Raw genomic sequence first — 20,622 nt, 5'->3', positions numbered from 1 at the left:
ACACACACACACACAGCCTGATCCAGGAAATGCCTGGTCCAGCAACTACCTACTGACAGGACAGGGACACAGGGACAGGACAGGGACACAGGGGGACAGGGACAGGGGGACAGGACAGGGGGACAGGGACACAGGGACACAGGGACACAGGGACAGGACTGGGACAGGACAGGGACACAGGGACACAGGGACAGGACAGGGACACAGGGACAGGACAAGGAAAGGGACAGGGGGACAGGGACAGGGACAGGGACACAGGGACAGGACAGGCACAGGGACAGGACAGGGACACAGGGACAGGACAGGGTCACAGGGACAGGACAGGGACACAGGGACAGGACAGGGACAGGACAGGGACGGGGACAGGACAAGGACAGGGACAGAGGGCCAAAGACAGGTTTTAGAGTTGAAAATCCCCAAGTGTTTTCTTTTTTTTCTTTTGACTCACAACACCAGTGTGGATCGTGTCGGGATCATGAAATGTCGGTAACGAAGAGCGAACCAGATCGGAAACTTTTACATTAAAACGCAACACTTCCTGGAAAGCAAGTTGTTGTTGTGGTTGTTGTTGTTGAGGTTTTTTTTTTGGCCTCCCATCATTTCCCTTGGCGTCAGGATTGTTCCCAGTGCCTGGAAGAAACGATTTTTTTTTGCCATTTTTTATTCTTTTTTTAAAGTGTGTATATAAATGTTTGGAGCCCTCGACAGTCAGGCGACAATCTGAGCAGTCAGATCAGACTCACTCCGGATGCTCTGGCCATGGAGTTTGGATCGTGGGCTTTGCACAGGTTCTTCTGTGTCCTGGTCTCGATCTTCATGGGAGGAGTGTCTGGTTTGCAAATTCTCACAACTCCCCCGATGGATTGCTCACAGGAGGTAAGCTGGTTTGTGATTATTTATTTGCACAAAATAAAATCGCCCACAAAATATAGTCACATGTTTGCGGGCTACAAATATAATTCCTAGCGGTCAAGTGAGAACCCGGTTGTTAGTCGATTGGCGGATCACTCTTCCAGGTAATAATCCCTAATAAAAATAATAATAATGATTTGGTTACTCAGTCCACCAGTGTTTGTGGGACACTGCTGTGTTGCAATCGGCATTTCGCCCGCAAAATATACAGTCAATCCACTTTACGGTATATTCTGTGAAATCTTTGAGACGTATCAAATGCAAGGATTATTATTAAGTTTTTAGAAATATAGTCAATTTACTTTATATTCTTTGAAGTGCTTTGGGATGTCTTAACAATGTGATAAGGCGCTATATCAAATGCAAGGATTATTATTATTATTAAATTGAACTATGCATTTAAAGCTGTGTGTGCCCCGGTAGACAGGTTGCAGTTCAGTTCATATTTTCTTTAGAAGATCACAAGATTGGTTTGGATGAAGAAGGCCCTTTGGCCCATTTGATTTCATCCTTCCAGAATATTCAACCTACCATCCACACCACCGTGCAATTGTAATTGATCGGGTCGCAAAATAAAATAAAAAACAATCAAATTAAAATGTAAAATTGTTTGTTAGTCAATTGGCGGATCGATTTCTGGGAATAATAATTAGTGTTCAAATCAATTCACTCCCTGGCATCTCCCTACCTCTGCGACCCCCTTACTCCCCAGTCCACCATCCGGTGCCTCTGCTCGACTGGGACAGGCCTCCTGCTCGTCCCTCGCACCTTCCACCCCACCATCGGAGTTCATGCTATCAGCCACTACGCCCCAAAACTCTAGAACACTCTCCCTCAATCCCTTGCCCCCTCTCTCCCCTCTTTCAAGTCCCGCCTGAAGACTTTCCTGTTCGACCGTGCTTATGGCCGACTCCCCTCAACCCCCGGCTCAGAGTCAGGTTCCACCACTGTTAAGCACTCTGAGACCCTACCCTGTGTGGAGGGCGCTATATAAGTGCAAGTTGATATTGTTGTATCCCCAAAAATACAAAACAAAAAATGTGGTCACTCAATTCCCTGTCACTGTTTTGGAGTCCTGTAGCTCAGTGGTTAGAGCACTCGCTTTGCAAGCGAGACCTGAGTTCAATTCCAGGCAGAGCGAAACCTTGGGCAAGTTTCCTTACTCCACACGCCTATTAATAATCCCTCCAAAACGCAAAACAATAATAAATTGGTCATTTTCAATCTACGACTGTTTGTGGGACATTGCTGTGCGCAATTGGCTGCCATGTTCGCCCACAAATATACAGTCAATTCACTTTACAGTCTATTCTGTGAAGCGCTTTGGAACGTCCTCCCGACGTGAAAAGCGCTATATCAAATGCAAGGATTATTATTATTATTATTATTCTGTGAAGCGCTTTGGGACATCCTCCCGACATGAAAAGCGCTATATCAAATGCAAGGATTATTATTATTATTATTATTAATTCACAACTGTTTGTGGGACACTACTGTGCGCAATTGGCTGCTGGTTTTGTGCACAAAATACACAAACCGTTTTACAGTATATTCTGAGAAGCACTTTGAGATATCTCAATGACTTGATAAGGCACTATGTCAAATGCAAGAATTATTATTATAAAAGCCTGTTGTAGGATTACAAGCCCAGGCCTGTACTTTCTGGTGCCCACGGATGAGCACCTTCAGCTACTGTTGTCGCGCTTCTGATTAAACAAGCAGTAGCTGCATTATTTTATTCAGTGCATAGCCCTGTATGACATGAGTGTGATATACACTGCATGCACAGTACTTTTCCCATCAGTTTCTCCTGATCATCACCAACTGAATATCTGAGTGATGTGTACACGGTGGGAGGGTGGGTGAGAAGGGGAGAAAGAAAGACTGACAAAAGAGTCACCTGATATTCTGGTTTCTGCCGTCATTATTATGAGGAGAGGGATGAGTGATGTCCAAAGGTACGAGAAATTGGGTGGAGCCCGCCACTGACCTTATCAAGATCATGAGCAAGGAAATCCTCTGTGCATGAAAACAGACCATTTTGAAAGTGCCTGGGTAGAAAATGGAGTCACCAAGCAGATCAACTTCAGATTAAAATCAAAGGGTAGAGATTTTTCGGGAAGAAGGTTGTGAAAAATGTTGAGTTAGTCCTCTGTGCGATCAGAGGGTTTGTAACAAATGTCGGTGGAAAGCCCATCACAACCTGAGATGGGAAGAGAGTGGGGAGAAAAGAGTCCGAGATGGACCACATGAAGGTGAATGATGAGCGGCATTGTTAATGAACTTCTTCAGATGTGAAGGAGAACAGGGAACAGGTTATCAAGACATACAAAAAGCTCTGGTGATGGTGCCTCAGCCTGGTCATTTAAATGCACATCTAACTGTATTGGATTTTTGTTCTCCATTAACTATTTTACTACAGTGTCTTTTGTGGTAGTCAATCACATAACGACATTTCGTTGGCAGAACCTTCTAGCAGTCAATCATTTATATGGTGAATTACAATCGTGCTGAGATGGTGCAGATGTAGAAACGCCACACTTTCAGCTCCAGCAGCTTTGAGTTGTTACCTCACTGTTCTGTCACCCAGATGTACTGTAAATTCAGTCAGTGTGAAATTACAGCATCGACACTCGACAGATAGAAGCTGTTCACGCATTTGATTGATTTATTAAACGGCTTTAACATGCTCATAATATGATGGGTAACACGACTGAAATAGAATAGCAAGCCTTGCAGTTGATAAGGCATCATCAAAATGTCTCAAAGCGTTTCACAGGATTTAGTATAGAGTGTTGGTAGGTATTGTGTATTTTTAAGTGAATATTGTCTGATAAGTATTGTAAAAGTGTATGAAACAAAAATAAAAAAGGGTAATGGGCAGAAAGATAAAGGCTGTAATTTGCCACTTACACTCATCAATGAATGGCATCATTTGCTCCCTTCTGATTAGATTCCAGCTTGTAAAAGTCACTGCCAGAGATCTGTTGTTCTATAATGTGAGGTATAAATTACCAGGATAGATCAGTGGGTGAATGGTCTGTTTCTGTGTTGTAACATCCTATGTAATTCTCTATTAATTATCTGAACCCACAATTAGATTCCTGTCTTTAATGTAATAATAATAATCCTTGCATTTGATATTGCGCCTTATTGCATCTTCGAGACATCTCAAAGTGCTTCACACACTGTACTGTAAAATGAATTAACTGTATATTTTGTAGGCAAAACATTAATTTGCATTTAGCTCTGGATTTCATCCCAAAACTGCCTCCTATGCATTGTGGAGTATAAACCTGGACATCCATTAATCTTCCTAAAAAAATCCCTGAAACCCATCCTTTAGGTCACCGTCCATATGAACAGTATTGCCAGGAATAAAGGGATTCCGAAATTTAACAGGAACCTCTGTGTGGAGCCAGATCCAGGTTTTGGGTTCCATGTGGCTGTGAGAATCTCAGAGACTCTCGAGCACCTCGCCCCACTGGTGCTGACTGGGCAGCTTGAGGCAACAAGACCTGAGCACAGACATGAGAGAGTTTAGCTCATGATGGGAAGGAGGAGAAAGAAATAGAGTAAAAAACAAGGGCAAAATGGTGGCAGATGGAGTTCAATGTGAGGAAGTGTGAGGTCATCTACTATGGATCCAAGAAAGACAATCAGAATATTTTCTTAATGGTGAGAAACTAGAAACTGTGGAGAAGCAAAGGGATTTGCGTGCACAAATCACTAAAAACTAGTACAAATTGTAATCAAAAAGGCTCATGGAATGTTGGCCTTTAGCTCAAGGATGCCGGAATACAAAGGTGAGGAAATCATGCTTCAGTTGAACAGAACCTTGGTCACACCGTATCTGAAGCACTGCGTTCAGTTTTGGGCACCACACCTCAGCAAAGATGTATTGGCCCTGGAGGGTCCAGATTCACCAGAATGATACCAGGGCTAAAAGGGTTACATTTTGAGGACAATTATAAATTTAAATTAATTAAATTATAAACTTGGTTTATATTCCCTCGAATTTAGAAGGTTGAGGGATTATTTAACAGAATTCGATAGGGTAGATATAGAGAAACTATTTCCTCTGGTGGGGGAATCCAGGGCATTATCTTAAAATTACAGCTAGGCCCATTTAGAAGTGAATCAGGAAGAATTTTTCACACAAATGGTTGTGTAAATCTGGAAGTCCCTCCTCGAAAAGCTGGATCAATTGAAATGTTCTAGACTGAGGTGGATAGATATTTGTTGAGTATGTGAATCAAGAGATTATGGAGTTGGAGTTGAGATACAGATCAGCCATGACCTAATAGAATGGCAGAACAGGTTTGAGGGGCTAAATGGCTTACTTATGTTCCTATAAAGCCAAGAGAAGAATGCAACAATGGTGAGAAAGAGGAGATCAGAAGGGAAACTGAAAGAAATATAAAACTATATTCTGAGTTTGTATGTTTTCCAACGTATGTTGCATTTTTGGATCTATTGTCTTACATCCCAGTTCAATCATTTCCTCACTTGTATGTATGTGCAGGAAGTATAGACGCGCTCTCGACATCTGTTTGCTCTATTTTGGTACTGAGAAAACAACCCTCTTAATCTTTTTTTCTGTTTCTTCAAACAGAGCCTGAATTGCAGCATCAAAATCTGTAAGTACAGGACATATTTTCTGAATTATCCCCACAATTTTTTTGGTCAACCGGGCGGAAACTCATCACCATGCTTAGCAGTGTCCAAACTAAACGTGAGAATTCCATGCGTCTCACCTACACATGGAAATTCCCATATATTGGAATGGAATGCACATTCACTCCCCGGAGCTTTGCACCCTGCTAACGTAACTCCGGAAAGTATTAGGTGCAGATTGACAAGAGCTAAGGCTTGGGGACCTCAGCGTGTGCATTAGTCTAAATAGCTAAAACACATAGCCTGACATTGATAGCACTGTCTGCCAAGCTTTCCTGCTGCTTGTCCATCTAGGACCACCCTACCTGTTGGGTTTTGGCTTGCAGGTTTAATGGAGGCTTAGCTTGATGAATCCTAGGCTGGCTTGACTGACATCAGCAGTGCCCTGGAATACTGTGGACCAGCTTGGCTCAGTCAATTGAGACTGCCTCGGCTCCCACCTCATCCAAGGAGGGTAATCACAGAGACTCTCTCAGGCACAATGCTGGGAAAACAGATGAATGAGTTCATCATGAGCTGCTTTTCATATAATCACAGATATTTCAGTTTAGGAGGAAATTTAGCTTATCCTTCATACTCCACATCTATGCCATGACCCCACTCTGCCTTTCCCCCACCTCCACAGCATTGCTTGGCTCCGCCACTGTCTCGCACCGTAGGCCACCAAGAACCTCATACACGCAGTCATTACATCCAGATTCAACTGCACAAACTCCCTGCTTGTCGGCCTCCCCAACTCCTCCCTCCATAGGCTGCAGATCCAGAAGTCTGCAGCCCATGTCCTCTCCCGCACCAGGCTCCACGACACCATCACCACCATACTGTAGCTCAGTGGTTAAGCTGGGGGTGGGGTAGTTGAAGAAGGTGGTGGCGGAATACACAAACACTTACTCACTAACACACACACCCGTTCTTAGTCACCAACACACACAGTCACTCACTAACACACACAGAGTCACTCAGTAACACACAGAGACACACACTCTCATTCACTAACACACACAGAGTAACCACTTACACACATACACACTCACAAACACAAACAGTCAACAACAACAACAACAACAAGATTCCATTTATAGAGCGCCTTTCACGTCAGGAGGACGTCCCAAGGCGCTGCACAGTTGGGTCATGACCCGAGCAGGGGGGAAGTGGTCAGGGTGAGGGGAGGGAAGGGAGGGAGAGAGGAGGGGGGAAATGGTCAGGGTGAGGGGAGGGAAGGGAGGGAGCGAGGAGGAGGAAGAGAGTCGAGAGGGGAGCTGAAGGCACGGTCAAAGAGAAAGGTTTTGAGACCGGCCTTGAAGGAGGAAAGGGAGGAGGCGGCGAAGGCACTGGGGGATGGAGTTCCAGAGCCTGGGGGCTGAGAGGCTGAAGGCCCGACCACCGATGGTAGGGCGGTTGGGGCGGGGGACGTGGAGCAGACCGGAGCCAGAGGAACGGAGGGTACGGGCAGGTAGGTAGGGGGATAGTAGGTTGGAGAGGTAGGAGGGAGCAAGGCCGTGAAGTCACTCACTAACACGCACATAGACACACACTATCACTCACTATAACACACAAATTCACTCATGTTCACAGTCTTGCTCATTCACTATCATAATTACTCACTCACTAACATACACATAAACACACACACTCATTCATTAACACACATATACACTTGTTTTTCAAGTTCCACACTAAACTTGTAAACTTGTAGTTCATTGCAATTACTCTGATTGTCCCAGTTACTAACTCGTGGCTGGGTGTATGAATGGTGCTGCTACATCCTGCAGTCAAAGCACAGGCACCACAAAAGTTTAAGAAATAATGCCATATTCAGTTTGATATTACCTGCACATCTCAGGAAGATCTTTCATTCAACACCTCATCTGATTATCTTTCAACTGTATTGGGTTGCAGGTGTCTCTGAAGATGTGCCAGCGTACCTCCTTAAACAGGATACAGGAATACCTATTTGTGTACTGTGAAATAACTGTATTTGTACCTGATTTGGAGTTAAGTGCTGCTTTCTGTCCCTTCTGTAACAGCTGGCTGCTTGGATCATAGTTGGCTAACGCCTTTCAAATGGACACCTTCTTCTCCCAAGGAAGTGATGGTCAATGTGTCCATCCAAGAGAGCGAACCTGGAATTTTCATTCCTGTGTTGTTAATCAAATGGAAACTGGGAACAGATGGTAAGCACGGAGCCTCTGCCTGGTGTGTACCACCTTCCATGACGTATAGTTCTTCTTGGACATCCAATTGCACTCTGGGTGCATTACATAGTTAGAAATGAGCCAGTATCTCTTTTTGTCTGCTTATGTTAAGTGTCTGATTTGATTTTTGGTCAGCCGGTTGTCTTTGACTGTGTCTTTGGTCTCCCTCCTACTTCTACCCTCCCTGCCCTCAACCACTCCTGATCCTAACCGCCAGCTCGGGTGCAAATCCTTGACTGTCCAGAGCCACTGGCCCCTCATCAAAAATATCAATTTGGTCCCTCAATCCTGTTTGTGCGCAAACTGTGGTCTGCAGAAAGCCATCATCGAGAGTATCCAAACCAGACTAAGAGTTCCCAATATGTATGCCACCTGCATGCGAAAATTTCTTTGTGCCTAGAATTGAATGGCCTTTCTTTCTCTCTCTGGAGGAATGCACCCTGATTACCCCATTTTGAGTGTCTAATCTGACCCACATTCCTATCCTCATCAATTGCTGGAGCACGTAGTGCAGGCACCTCACCTTTTATTTATGGCACAGAAGATTGCCTTCCAGAGCCAATAATCCCTCCAAAAAAAGAAATTTGTTCATTCAATCCATCGTTGTTTGCGGAAGATGCCTGTGCGTAATTAGCTGCCGTGTTTTGCCCACAGAATATACAGTCAATTCACTTTTCGTGGAGTCCTGTAGCTCAGTGGTTAGAGCACTCACCTTGCAAGCGAGAGATCTGGGTTCAATTCCAGGCAGGGCGAAACCTTGGGCAAGTTTCCTTACTCCACATGCCTGATAATAATCCCTCCAAAATAAAACAATAATAAATTGGTCATTTTCAATCCAAAACTGTTTGTGGGACACACTGCTGTGCGCAATTGGCTGCCGCATTTCGCCCACAAATATACGGTCAATTCACTTTACAGCATATTCTGTGAAGTGCTTTGAGACGTCTAGAAGACTTAAAAAGCGTTATATCAAATGCAAGGATTATTATTATTTACAATATATTCTGTGATTCGTGAACTGATACGTGAACAGAGGCATGTGGAGTAAGGAAACTTGCCTAACATTTCGACCTGCCCGGGAATCGATCCCATGTCCTTTCGCTTGCGAGTGCTATAACCAATACGGTACAGGATTCCACATGAGGCACTACATGTGACAGCAATTTCCTGTGAAGTATTTTGACTATTGTAAACTTATCAAATGCAAGGATTATTATTTTGATGTAACACAGTATAAAGGCCTGGGAGCCTCAGTGTGCATGTTAATGCAATTTGGTGTATTTGTCTTCACAGCAAGCATACGGAGCTATCAAGGTGTGCAGGTTTCTGTGCAGCGACAGAGTGACTCACACAGGTCATGTCTTCAGTATCGCTTCAGAAACAGAATTAAAAGCCAACTCAATCCACAACGGGAGAAGGTATGCGCAATAACATAGAGGCCCATCGCTCATGTGGTACTATCCAGAAAACACACATTCGGTGATAAACTGATAGCAACATAGCAATGTAGGAATAGGAGAAGGCCATTCAGCCCCTCAAGCCTGTGCCATCATTCTATTAGATCATGGCTGATCTGTACTTCATTTACCCGTCTTTGCTCCATAAACCTTGATTGATACTCTTACCTGACAAAAATCTGTCAACCTCAGCCTTGAAAATTTCAATTGATCCAGCATCCACAGCTTTTGGGGAAGAGAGTCTGAAAAATGCTTCCTGATTTCATTCCTAATAATAATAATAATAATCCCTGCATTTGATATAGCACCTTATCACGTCTTCGAGACATCTCAAAGTGCTTCACAGAAAATACTGTAAAGTGAATACACTGCATGTTTTGTGGGCGAAACGCAGCAGCCAATTGATAGAGGATATCAAACGTTGTGAAGAGTAGTGCACTGTAGGGGCAGTGGTTCCATGGGCCTGTGGTGAGATAGGAAACAGTACAAGGCAACTGTATACTGCACTTTTGTTTATAGAGTTGAGCTTTGAATCCCTGCATCAGCTGTAAGGGCCTTGTCCTGGAATATGACATATTTTTGACACTATGTGCACCACACCCACACGTGTGCGTATCCACATATGCGTATGAAGGAACAATTCTCTCTATGGCAGTAACACTGAAATGGTTATCGCCGATCCCTAAAGAGCGGTTCAGGTGTTGGTGCGTAAGGAGGTTGTTTCAGGAAATCTCCCCTTTCTGATCGTAGTGGTCCTTCTCATTGGAGAGGTTTGTGGTGGAGCCGGAGTACACTTACCTAGTGGACGTGTACAGTTTACCCAGAAGAAATATCAACGAGTATCCCGATCAAGGCAGCATGATGTTTGTTGTGCCCGGTGAGAGCTTTCATTTACATGGTTTCTGCTTGCCACCCCCTGTTTTGTTATTGGTTTTGGTGTCTTGACGCATGGATGAAATGTCTCCTGTGTCTGCTGGAGTTCAAACAGTTAAAGCCACGTAAGCGTGTGTTGAGAGCACTGTCTGGCAAGCTTGTCACTGATTTTCCAGCTATATCCACCTTCTGTTTAGGGCTTTAATTTTTAAGGTAACAGGAGCCGAGTGGAAAGAATCTCTGGTCCAGTTTGCCGCTTTCCAGACTTGGCCATTGAGCCAGGCTGGCTGGTGTGTCATCAGCAGTGCCCTGGAATACTGTGGACCTACCTGGCTTAGGAACCGGACTAACGCTACAGAAGAGTGAGGGGATTCTGACATTCCATTGCGGCCTTGAACCTAGTTCATCCCTGAGGAAACCTCACCAGCAACACAGGCGTTAAACAGTGAATAGTTCCTGAGGCTGAGAACACAAGGGAATGAGTAGAGATACAATGAGTAACCCTAATTGTTGGTTAAAGCTATCTCTGTCAGGAAGCTGGAGTAATGTCAGTGGAGATACAATCAGTCATAGTGTTTCAGTGGGGAGAAGCTACTAAGCTTGGCATTGCAAGAAAGCTGAAGCCACGTCACTTGTAGGTACAGTTACTGATACAACAACAAGAAATTACATTTGTTGTTGTTGTTGCCTTTCACGTCAGGAAGATGCCCCAAAGCACTGGACAGTTCAGGGTTTGCACCCAAACTGGTGGTTGGAATCAAAAGAGTTAAAGGATAGGAGAAATGCGGGTGGGAGGGTGGCCGAAGGCACGGTCAAAGATGAAGATCTTGAGACGGGCCTTGAAGAAGGAAAGGGAGAGGGTGAGGTGGAGGGATTTGGGGATGGAGTTCGAGAGGGTGGGGGCCGAATAATGAATACATTGTGTGCCAAGAGGAGTTACTGAGCCTGTTATTGTCAGGGAGCTAGAGTAAGATCAATCAACGTACAGGGAATGTCACAGAGCAGGTCACTTCAGCTCTGTTCATGATTCAGCAGCAGGTGGACATCTCAATGCGCTTAAAATTAACAGATGGTTGGATTTCTTTTCTAGGTTGCAAGGATGGCCTCATGAAAAGAACAGAGCTCTGCAAAAGAAGAGGTAAGTAAATATTCCTCCGCCCAGATCCCCTCCCTTCCCACACCCCCTCGCTACTATGGCTCAATTAGCAGTGTCAAACCTGAATCCCACAGTTATTCTCTGATGCGTTAATCAATAAAAGGAATTCCTGTATAACCTGGAGCAAGAAGGTATCAGGAAGGTACCGACTGTGACTCCGCTCAGTGTTGATCTTGGCTGGTACAGGAATGGGAGAGATACAGTTGGCCTCAGTGTGCCTGGATTCAAAAATGAATCAGAATTATCGTTCCTGACAGTTCCTCACCCTCCAATCCAAGGTCTGCGAGTGGACATCAGACAACAGGAGTAGGCTTGGCCTTGAAAGCTTCGCCTCTCCCCAGTTTAACAGCCTGTCAACAGGACTGTCCAGAAACAACCACAACAGGTTGCATAGCGCCTTTCACGTCAAGGAGATGTCCCAAAGTCCTGATGAATCGCGAATGAAGATTGGCCGTTCGGGCGAGTTACTGGGAAGTGACCGCCGTCTCCGAAACCATACCTCAGCGTGTATCAGCAAGTCCGGGAGGGCAGAAGGGCTGAGGATGGTCCCAGTGTGGCCTGTTGGCAGGGCATTTATTGGCGCCTCTCACTCTGCGAGATTTAATCTCTGTCGTGAGAAATTGCATGAATTCAATTGCCGTCACTTCACAGAATTTACCTTCCGCAGGGAGTATGTGGGAGCCCAACATCACGCACAGCCAACACGGGACGAGGCTCAGCTTCTCCTTCTGGACAGGAAACTATTCACAGAATTACACTGTCTTTTTGAGGAGCCACAGTTCACTGGGGTTCGTCTGCAACAACGAACAGCAAACTATCACAGAGGTAAAATCTCTCCGCATCCTGGGGCTCTGCAACTCTTTTACTTAATTCTTTAAATTCTCTGTTGTTCCAGTGTGGCATGACCGAGACTGAAGGCAGGCGAGGGGACTTGGGTTTATTTTAGTTGATGGTTAGACGATGCCAACTTTGGGTTCTCGAAACCTCTAGATTTTATGAGGGAGAGAAGGTTAAGGGAGGTTGCAAGGATGATCCAGTCTTCACAAAGAAGGGAGTGGTTCCCGGCGTGAAGGCCAACAATCCCCCAAATACAATTGTTCATTCACCTCACGGCTGTTTGTGAATCAATTCTGTGTACGAATCTGCTGCCATTTTCACGGACAAACTACACAGTCACTTGGCTTTACAGTAAAATCGTGTGAAGTGCTTGGAGGCATCATCCTAATGTAAAAGCCTCAAATGCAAGGATTGTTATTTTTCATTATCTTCAATCCTAGAAAGAAGGTTAGAGCATGGGATGATAAGACGAGTTCTGCTTTCAGCATTGTGCAGGTGCAGAGAAGAGGAAGAGCTGATGAGTTAGTTACTTAAAACATACATATGTTACTTCCAGTTCATCGATTGTTTATTGGTAGATTATGGGCAGATACAGTGGAGACCTGTGGCGTAATGGTTAGTGCACTCGCCTCACAAGCGAGAGGACCTGGGTTTGATTGTGGGGGAAGGCAGGGATAGGGGGCAAGTTTCCTTACTCCACATGCCTCTGGTTACCAAGCAGAAAGTAGAAAGTTGTTAGTTGATTAGCAGATCACTTTTTGGAGGCAATAATAACCTCCAAAAAAAATTGGTGACTCAATCCATGACTGTTTGTGGTTCACTGCTGTGCGCAATTGCCTGCTGTGTTTCGTACATAAATACACCATCAGTCACTTTACAATACACTCTATGAAGCACTTTGAGATGTCTGAACAATGTGAGGCATTATATCAAATGCAAGGATTATTATTTTTATATTATCTTGACACCGTACAGAGGAGGAAAAACAATTATGCTGAACAATGTGTGTGGGGGATGGGGAAGGAGGATGAGACAAAGAACATGGTTTTGATCTCTTTCTAATATTTTTGTACATAAGGAACCAGGACGAAGAGTGAATGTGACATTTTTTACTCAAGAATGGATGTCAAGCTGCTGTCACTATAGCATTTCGGTAAGACCTTGTACAAGTTGCCATTCTTATCTATTTGTTAGAGAACTTTTTTTCTGTAAGGTTCCTTTATACACAGCTACCAGATTAAACTTGGGTGAGCCAATCGCTGTTTCTCTGTTCACTGTTTGATGTCACTGACTTTACGCTTGCATCAGGATAGGACCCCCCCCCTCCCCAGTAATATAGTCCTGACCTTCCCCAACACAAACACACCCCACCCAATGGAGAGAGACTCCTCATCAGGCTTCTTAGAGGGATCCAGATTCGCATCTGTTGCTCCCTTCCTTGAGGATTGGTAAATGCTCTGCACACCTTTTTCCAAGGTTGCAGCTAAGATCTGGGACACTACCCTGAGTGAGAAGGGCTAGATAAATGCAAGTCGTTGTTGTAAGTTGTTAAGATGGGAAACCCATCAACAAGATGATGCCACAACAACTGCACTCTTCTCCTTGAGTGAACTGCCTCCGCTGGAGAGAGAGAGAAACCGTGGGAATGAAACCAAATAGAATTGTGAGTGAATCAGAAAAAATCTCTCCCATTTAATTAGGCAGAATAGTTTGCTTCGGAACAATATAGTAACCCAGCTTAATATGTTCCCTCTCTGTTAAGTTGTTGAAATGTCTGTTAAGTGACAGTGTGGCCTTCTTGTTGTGACAGATCCAACCGTTTTTCGTTGACTGTTACAATGACTGTGTGCGACATCAGAGGGACATCCCGTGCCCAGGTAAGAGGATTAAACACTTTGTCGAAAAGTATGGATATGGATGGTACACCAGTTCCTCGCTCCCTCGATTCTGGATGTGTATCTCGGCCTCCGTTCTGTTGTGCACCGGTGCATTGTGCCTGAAGTGGTCTTCAACACGTACCGCTGTGTCCATGCCAAGCCGCAGTCTCTCTGTGTGACATGATGAAGGTGATGAAGGGCGTTTCACTACAGCAAAGTTTGTGTGCCCTCGGGTTTTGTCCTGTTCAGCACCGTAGGTTTGAGGCTGTTGGTCAATCAGGCACAGGCTCCTGGTCACTGACGTCAAGTTGTTTTTATATTTTTGATTGATATAGTTTTGGGTAAATTTGTTTCAAGACAGAATCCTCTACTGTACAAGTTTGACATTTGTATTTTCCATTGAAGCTGGACGTGGTCCCAGGTTTTGACAATTCTACATCCAGGCCTCATCTTTCTCTGTTTCTGATTGTTGTATTCGTCTCTTTCAGAAAAAACAGGGTTACCACCGTTAGCAACTGCAGGTGGGTGCATAGTCACACACATTGAATGAATTAAAATTGGTGTCAGCCTGGCTCAGTTGACAGCACTTGCAGCACTGCGTCAGAAAAATTGTGGTTTCCATTTCGGGATGCGGAACCCATTTAATAATAATAATAATCCTTGCATTTGATATAGCGCTTTTCACGTCAGGAGGACGTCCCAAAGCGCTTCACAGAACACACTGTAAAGTGAATTGACTGTATATTGGTGGGCAAACGCGGCAGCCAATTGCGCACAGCAATGTCCCACAAACAGTCGTAGATTGAAAATGACCAATTTATTATTGTTTTTGTTTTTGGAGGGATTATTATTAGGGGTGGAGTAAGGAAACTTGCCCAAGGTTTCGCTCTGCCTGGAATTGAACTCAAGTCTCTCACTTGCAAAGCAAGTGCTCTAACCACTGAGCTACAAGACTCCACAATTGGTGCTGACACTCAGTGCAGCACTTCATTGTTGGAGACGGTGGACATTAAAGATCCCATGGCGCAGTTCGAAAATAGCAGGGAGTTCCTTCCAGTGCCCTGGCTAAAAATCTTCCAAATAAAATTGGTTCTTCACTTCATGGCTGTTTGTGGGACATTGCAAGATTGATTGAAACGCCCGCCACAGAATAACCTATTTCACAGTAAACCCCGTGAAGCTCTTTGAGACTTTGAGATTACCCGATGTGAAAGGCTTATATCCAATGTAAGGAATATCATTATTGCTTTCAGCCACTATTTCCCGAAACTTTGGAACTCTCTCCCTCATTCCTTACTTTATTTTAGATCACGACTGAAGATCTTCCTCTTCAACCGTGCTTGTGACCACCTCCTCCCTTCCTCTAGCTTGGCGTCAGTCTCCGCCACTGTTAAGCGCTCTGAGACTCAACTCCACATAAACGGCGCTATATAAATGCAAGTTGTTGTTGTTATTATTAATTTGTATTTATGAAACATTGCTGTAAATGCTTTGTACACAGCAAGCTCCAGGGATCTTGTGTCTTGTGTTGTTTGTCCAACCTGGCAGCATGGGATCCTTTGACGGGGGCAGTGCTGAATGTCCCACATGAATGAGCGAATGTGAATAGTATTGAGGACGTGCAACATCGCTTAAGCTGCACTGCCAACCTAACGTTGCTCTTTTTTTCTCTGCTTGTTGTAGAGCCAAGCTCTGAGATCTCTGAAACCAGTATTGGAATCACCATCGGCATAGTCACGGTCACTATTGTGTTGCTGGGTGTCTTCCTCTTTGTGGTTTGGGTACAGATGAAATGTAGAACTAAAAGTAAGTGGTGCCCCCCCCCCCACCCCAATGTCACCATCTTTCATTTGATGAATTGATTTTGTTTCTTTTTCTGTGAACGAAAGAAAAACGAAAATTAAGAAAGATCATCTTCTAGGTAGTCTGGGAGAGAGGAAAGTCTGTGCGTGTTCCCAGATGGAAACTGTACCAGCAGCACACAGTTTATAATAATCATGCATTTGATATAGCGCCTTGTCACGTTGTTGAGACATCTCAAAGTGCTTCATAGAATATATTGTAAAGTCAATTGACTATTTTGTAGCCAATACTCGGCAACCAATTGTGCACAGCAGTGTCCTACAAACAGTCATGGATTGAATGACCACATTTTTTGGGGGAGGGATTATTACTCCTGGAAAGTGATCCGCCAATTGACTAACAACCAGGTTCCTACTTACCGCTAGGTAAACGGAGGTGTTTGGAGGAAAGAAACTTGCATAAGGTTTCACCCTACCCAGGAATCAAACCCGGATCCTCTTGCTTGCGAGGCGAGTGTGCTATCCACTATGCAATGGGACTCCAGTTTCCAACTGGGAACATGCACAGTTTATGGGGTACATCATATGGCTCAATGTGTAAAGGAAGGAAATGGAGATTTTGAGATTTTCCTCTTTGAAGTGTCTACTTTCATTCATTTGCAATGCTGTGAATTAATGTGATCTTATCTTGTCTCTCTTTCACAGTCCCATTGCCTGACATATCAACAGGTACGTTCACCCAGTGTTACTTGAAATATGTGTATTCTAGGTAAAGGCTGCTTCAAAGTTGTATTGTTGAGAACAATTTATAATGTTAGAACATAAGACTAGGGGTGATGTCTGTAATGCGACACCTCAGCGAGTGCCTCCACTTACTTTTGTCCAAAGTAAGGATGTGTTTAAACACTATCCCGATATTGTGTTGTGCAGTGATTCTGATGATACCAAATGCAAGAAACCACCGCTTCTCCTTTCCCCATTGTCCCTCGTGCTACAAATGTGGTTCCTCACACTCCTGCAGCCTGTGATACCATCTCCCAGCTCTTCCACTTGCTCAGCTCTCGAGAGCAGCGACGCTCTTGGCTGTGTGCAGACAGGCTGCAGGGTTCGTGATCAGTCACAGTCAATGCCGTGAAGCGCTTTGGGACTCCTCCCGACATGAAAGGCGCTACACTGAATACAAGGATTAATAATATAATTTTTATTTATTATTATAACTCTGAGCCAAAACTTGCCTCACTCAATGTCCACTTTCTATCTGAGGTTACTAAATTGTAGTTGGCTGGAGAGAACATTGGCTCATTCTCTCTCCTCCCCCACTTTAGCTCAGAGACATGGAAGGAAACTGTTCCGTCGGCCCCTTCAAGGATGCACAACAACAATAGCCCAGGGACAACCTGACACCTCTTGTCCTGGGAGATACAACTTTAGATAGTGCATTTACCCACGGATCCAAGAAAGTGTTCTGTTTTGTCCACCACGGACTGGATCATCTCGTTCTCTGGAACTGTTCCAGGAATGACTTTGCTCTGTTATCACTTCCTCTCCTCAATTTCCTGCGAAAACCGTATCTCTTCGACTACTTTCCTTTGATATTTTTACACCTTCCTTTTTTTCTGCTTGGTGCTTTTGGTCAAGTGCTTCCAGAGGTTCATTTCCTTTAAACGTGCTACAGTAAATCTCACATAAGTCGTAGCATTCGGAACCAAAATATTGAATATGACTTATGCAAAGAGTTATGCATAAGTCAGATTTTTTACAACTATCGCATAACAAATACATCTGTACAAAGTACATGTCCTCACGTGCAGAAAACAATGAATGGCATGAACTTTTACCAAGAACAATTAACACTGTAACTGAATGATTTCAAGCTCTGTAATGTTTCCAATGTATGCAATACTTTGTCGGTGCAGCCTGTAGATGTGGTTGTGGTGATAGGAGATGATTTCCATTAGGTTTTACATTATTTGATTCCAAGAAATAGTTACGACTTGGCTGTTTATCGGACTTATAAAATCCCAGTGGTGCAAAGAAATCAAAATGTTTTTTAGTAGGAAAATGAATGGGACTCAGGTGCATGTACGACTTAAACGATTACGTGAGTTACGACAAGACAACATACGCGAATTGACCTGTGTATGAATGCACGGTATTAGAATGTATATATTTTCAGAGGAATGTTTTGCATCAGTTCAGAGCTGGATGTGAGCAAGAGGGATTGTCACTGTATATCTGCTTTGTTCCAGGTGGCAAGAAAAGCATCGCCTCTGAGGACACAGGACGGCCACAGGTCGTGAAGAGAGTTTTGATCGTGTACTCATTGGACCATGTGCTGTACAAGGACATTGTGCTGGCTTTTGCAGAGTTCCTGCTGACGGTGTGCGGTACCGAGGTCATCTTGGACCTTCTCCAGACCAACACTATCTCGGAGGTCGGGCACCTCAACTGGTTGGCGCAGCACAAGAAAACATCCGACAAGATTATCATCCTGTGCTCGCGGGGCACTCGAGCCAAGTGGACAGCGATGCTGGGGACCGAGCAGAGCCAGGTGCTGCTGAGGGGGGACGAGCGCTCGCCCATGCGCGACATGTTCACTCCCGCCATGAACCTCATTGTGCCCGATTTCAAGAAGCCGGCGTCCTTCGGGAAATACATTGTTGCCTATTTTGATGGGATCAGCGAGGACGGCGACGTTCCCGATCCCTTCAACGTGGGGGTGAAGTACAAGCTGATGAAGCAGTTCGAGGAGATACACTTCCGAGTGCAGGATCTGGAGAAGTACGAGCCAGGAAAGACCTACCAGGTGCCAGGAATAACATCGGACGACTACCATAAACATCCGTCTGGTGAAAGGCTGAGGAATGCCATTCGAAAGTTTCAGAGGTATCAGATGGAGCAGCCGGACTGGTTTGAAAAGGAATGTTTGCTCTCTGCGGAGGAGGCAGGAGCTGAGGAGGAGGAGGAGTGCGACCGAGAGCTCGGTGACGACCCGTCGTCCATCAGACAGAACGTTCTGCTCTTGGAGCTGCAAGACGCAGCGGGCTGCTGTGTGAACCAATTGCAAGTGGCCGATTCCAGCCACCCAACTTTTGTGAGATGCCTGCCGACACTCGAGTGCAGAGCCCAGATCACTGGCGTGTCGCAGAATGTGATTGGAATGGACGGCGTGGAGAGCCCCGCACTCGGCCAGACTTACATCAGGGAGCCCATCTGCTGCACCCCTGTGTCCGAGTGCAACCAGAGAGTGTTGCTTTCTTCTAGCTTAGATTCCCCTCACGAGGAGGACCCTCTGCTGGCCGCGGGGCGGGTGATGAGAAATGAAATTGTGCAGCAGGCCTCGGGCCACGCCGCGGAAGATCACTGTGTGAGGAACGATGTTGGCTGCCCAGCGCCTGCCCAGAGCGATGCCAGGCAGAGATTGGCAGAGCTACAGCAGGCGCTGCTCCTGCAGGGCTTGGGGTATTCCCAGATCCCAGCCCCTGAGCCGCATCATCTCCCTGAGTCTGCACCATTCATCCTTCTCCCTGCCAAAGAGGAGTCTGTGGAGTCGGATCAGGGCTACTGCTCCAAGCTCTACCTCTCGGCGGAGGAGCTTCACTCGGGAAGAGCGAGCGTCTTGCCTGATGCCCTGAAGGAGTTGGAAATGTTGCAAATTGGATTGCTTCAGGAAAGTATGGAGACAGCGGATTAGAAAGTGTGAGCACGACAATAATTGATCATGAAACGTTTTAGACCTAATAATTTAATCGCTGTAAATTACTTCCAGGAACATGTTGCATCGTTATTTCAATTCAGAAAATCACTTGCTTTTTAATCTGTAGTTTGCCTGTCAGTATTGACAGAGAACATGACCTTAGGCCGCTACTGAACAGTACGGTTCCCGTACGAAGCTTTAGCACAGACTGTGACCGATAGAGTTCTTTATGGATAGCACCATTGAGAAACATTCAGTGGATCCAGGATGAATCGAGCACATTGCTATTCTTGCCCAACGGGGGATCAGAAGAAAGGATTTTCAGTTAACGGAGGGCTTCGCTCTGGCTCCTTCGGAAAAACAGACATGGTGATCCGGGGGCAACACAGACATATTTGGGATTCCCACATGTTACTTCAAAACAACACCAATGCACTGGACTGGCTTGTGGTGATAAGTGACCAGGGTTCCTTCTAGCGTGTGTGTCTCCAGGATCGCTTTGAGAGTCTTGCAGAACGAAACCCATTTCCATTGAAGATATTATTGGGACATGAGGTCCAGACTTCTTAAAGAACTGAAGAGGTCAGCTCTCTGCAGAGAATTTCTGGATAAAGTAAAACTCAACTGTTCAGACTGAGAAGGTCTCTGACCTGATCGCTGACTGTAGTAAGCTACTGGGACACTACAATCAGCCTCGGTCCCCCTGTGCTGCGAAAAGAGGGGTGATTGAGTTCAATTCCCGGCAGGGCAAATTGTTGGGCACGCTTCCTTACTCTACACACCTGTGTTTACCTAGCAGCAAGAAGGAACCTGGTTGTAAGTCGATTGGCGGATCGCTTTTCCAGGGGTAATAATTTCTTCAAAAACATAATAGTAAATTGGTCACTTCAATCCATGACTGTTTTTGGGACACTGCTGTACGCATTTGGCTGCCGTGTTTTACCCACAAAATACACAGTCGATTCACCTTATTGTATATTCTGTGAAGCGCTTTGATTCGTCTCGAAGACGTGATAAGGCGCTATATTAAATTCAAGGATTATTATTATTATTGGCTTTTTACCCCTATGCAATCGCATCTGCTGGAAAGCGTACATGCATAGCTCTCAAGTGAGTGTAAGATTGGGGTTCAGCTGCAA

At 45.0% G+C, this 20,622-nt stretch overlaps 1 protein-coding gene across 2 annotated transcripts; it reads left to right on the top strand.

The window, feature by feature from the left end:
- The first annotated feature begins 345 nt into the window (after positions 1-345).
- Positions 346-20,276, top strand: il17ra1a (interleukin 17 receptor A1a). 2 transcript variants are annotated; one of them, XM_007894708.2, is made up of 13 exons: positions 346-876; positions 5,528-5,552; positions 7,617-7,763; positions 9,078-9,202; positions 9,992-10,118; positions 11,205-11,252; positions 11,938-12,095; positions 13,186-13,260; positions 13,918-13,984; positions 14,473-14,505; positions 15,668-15,790; positions 16,492-16,515; positions 18,036-20,276. In XM_007894708.2, the coding sequence occupies exons 1-13, from the start codon at positions 760-762 to the stop codon at positions 19,478-19,480; spliced, it is 2,514 nt and encodes an 837-aa protein (XP_007892899.2). In that variant the 5' UTR covers positions 346-759; the 3' UTR covers positions 19,481-20,276. The 2 variants fall into 2 exon arrangements, with proteins under 2 accessions (XP_007892899.2, XP_007892900.2); XM_007894709.2 differs by lacking the exon at positions 14,473-14,505.
- The last annotated feature ends 346 nt before the right edge of the window (positions 20,277-20,622 follow it).

The sequence above is a fragment of the Callorhinchus milii genome, unplaced genomic scaffold (genome assembly GCF_018977255.1).
Source record: "Callorhinchus milii isolate IMCB2004 unplaced genomic scaffold, IMCB_Cmil_1.0 Scaffold5, whole genome shotgun sequence".
Lineage (NCBI taxonomy): Eukaryota > Metazoa > Chordata > Chondrichthyes > Chimaeriformes > Callorhinchidae > Callorhinchus > Callorhinchus milii.
This window is presented reverse-complemented; position numbering and strand designations above follow the sequence as displayed.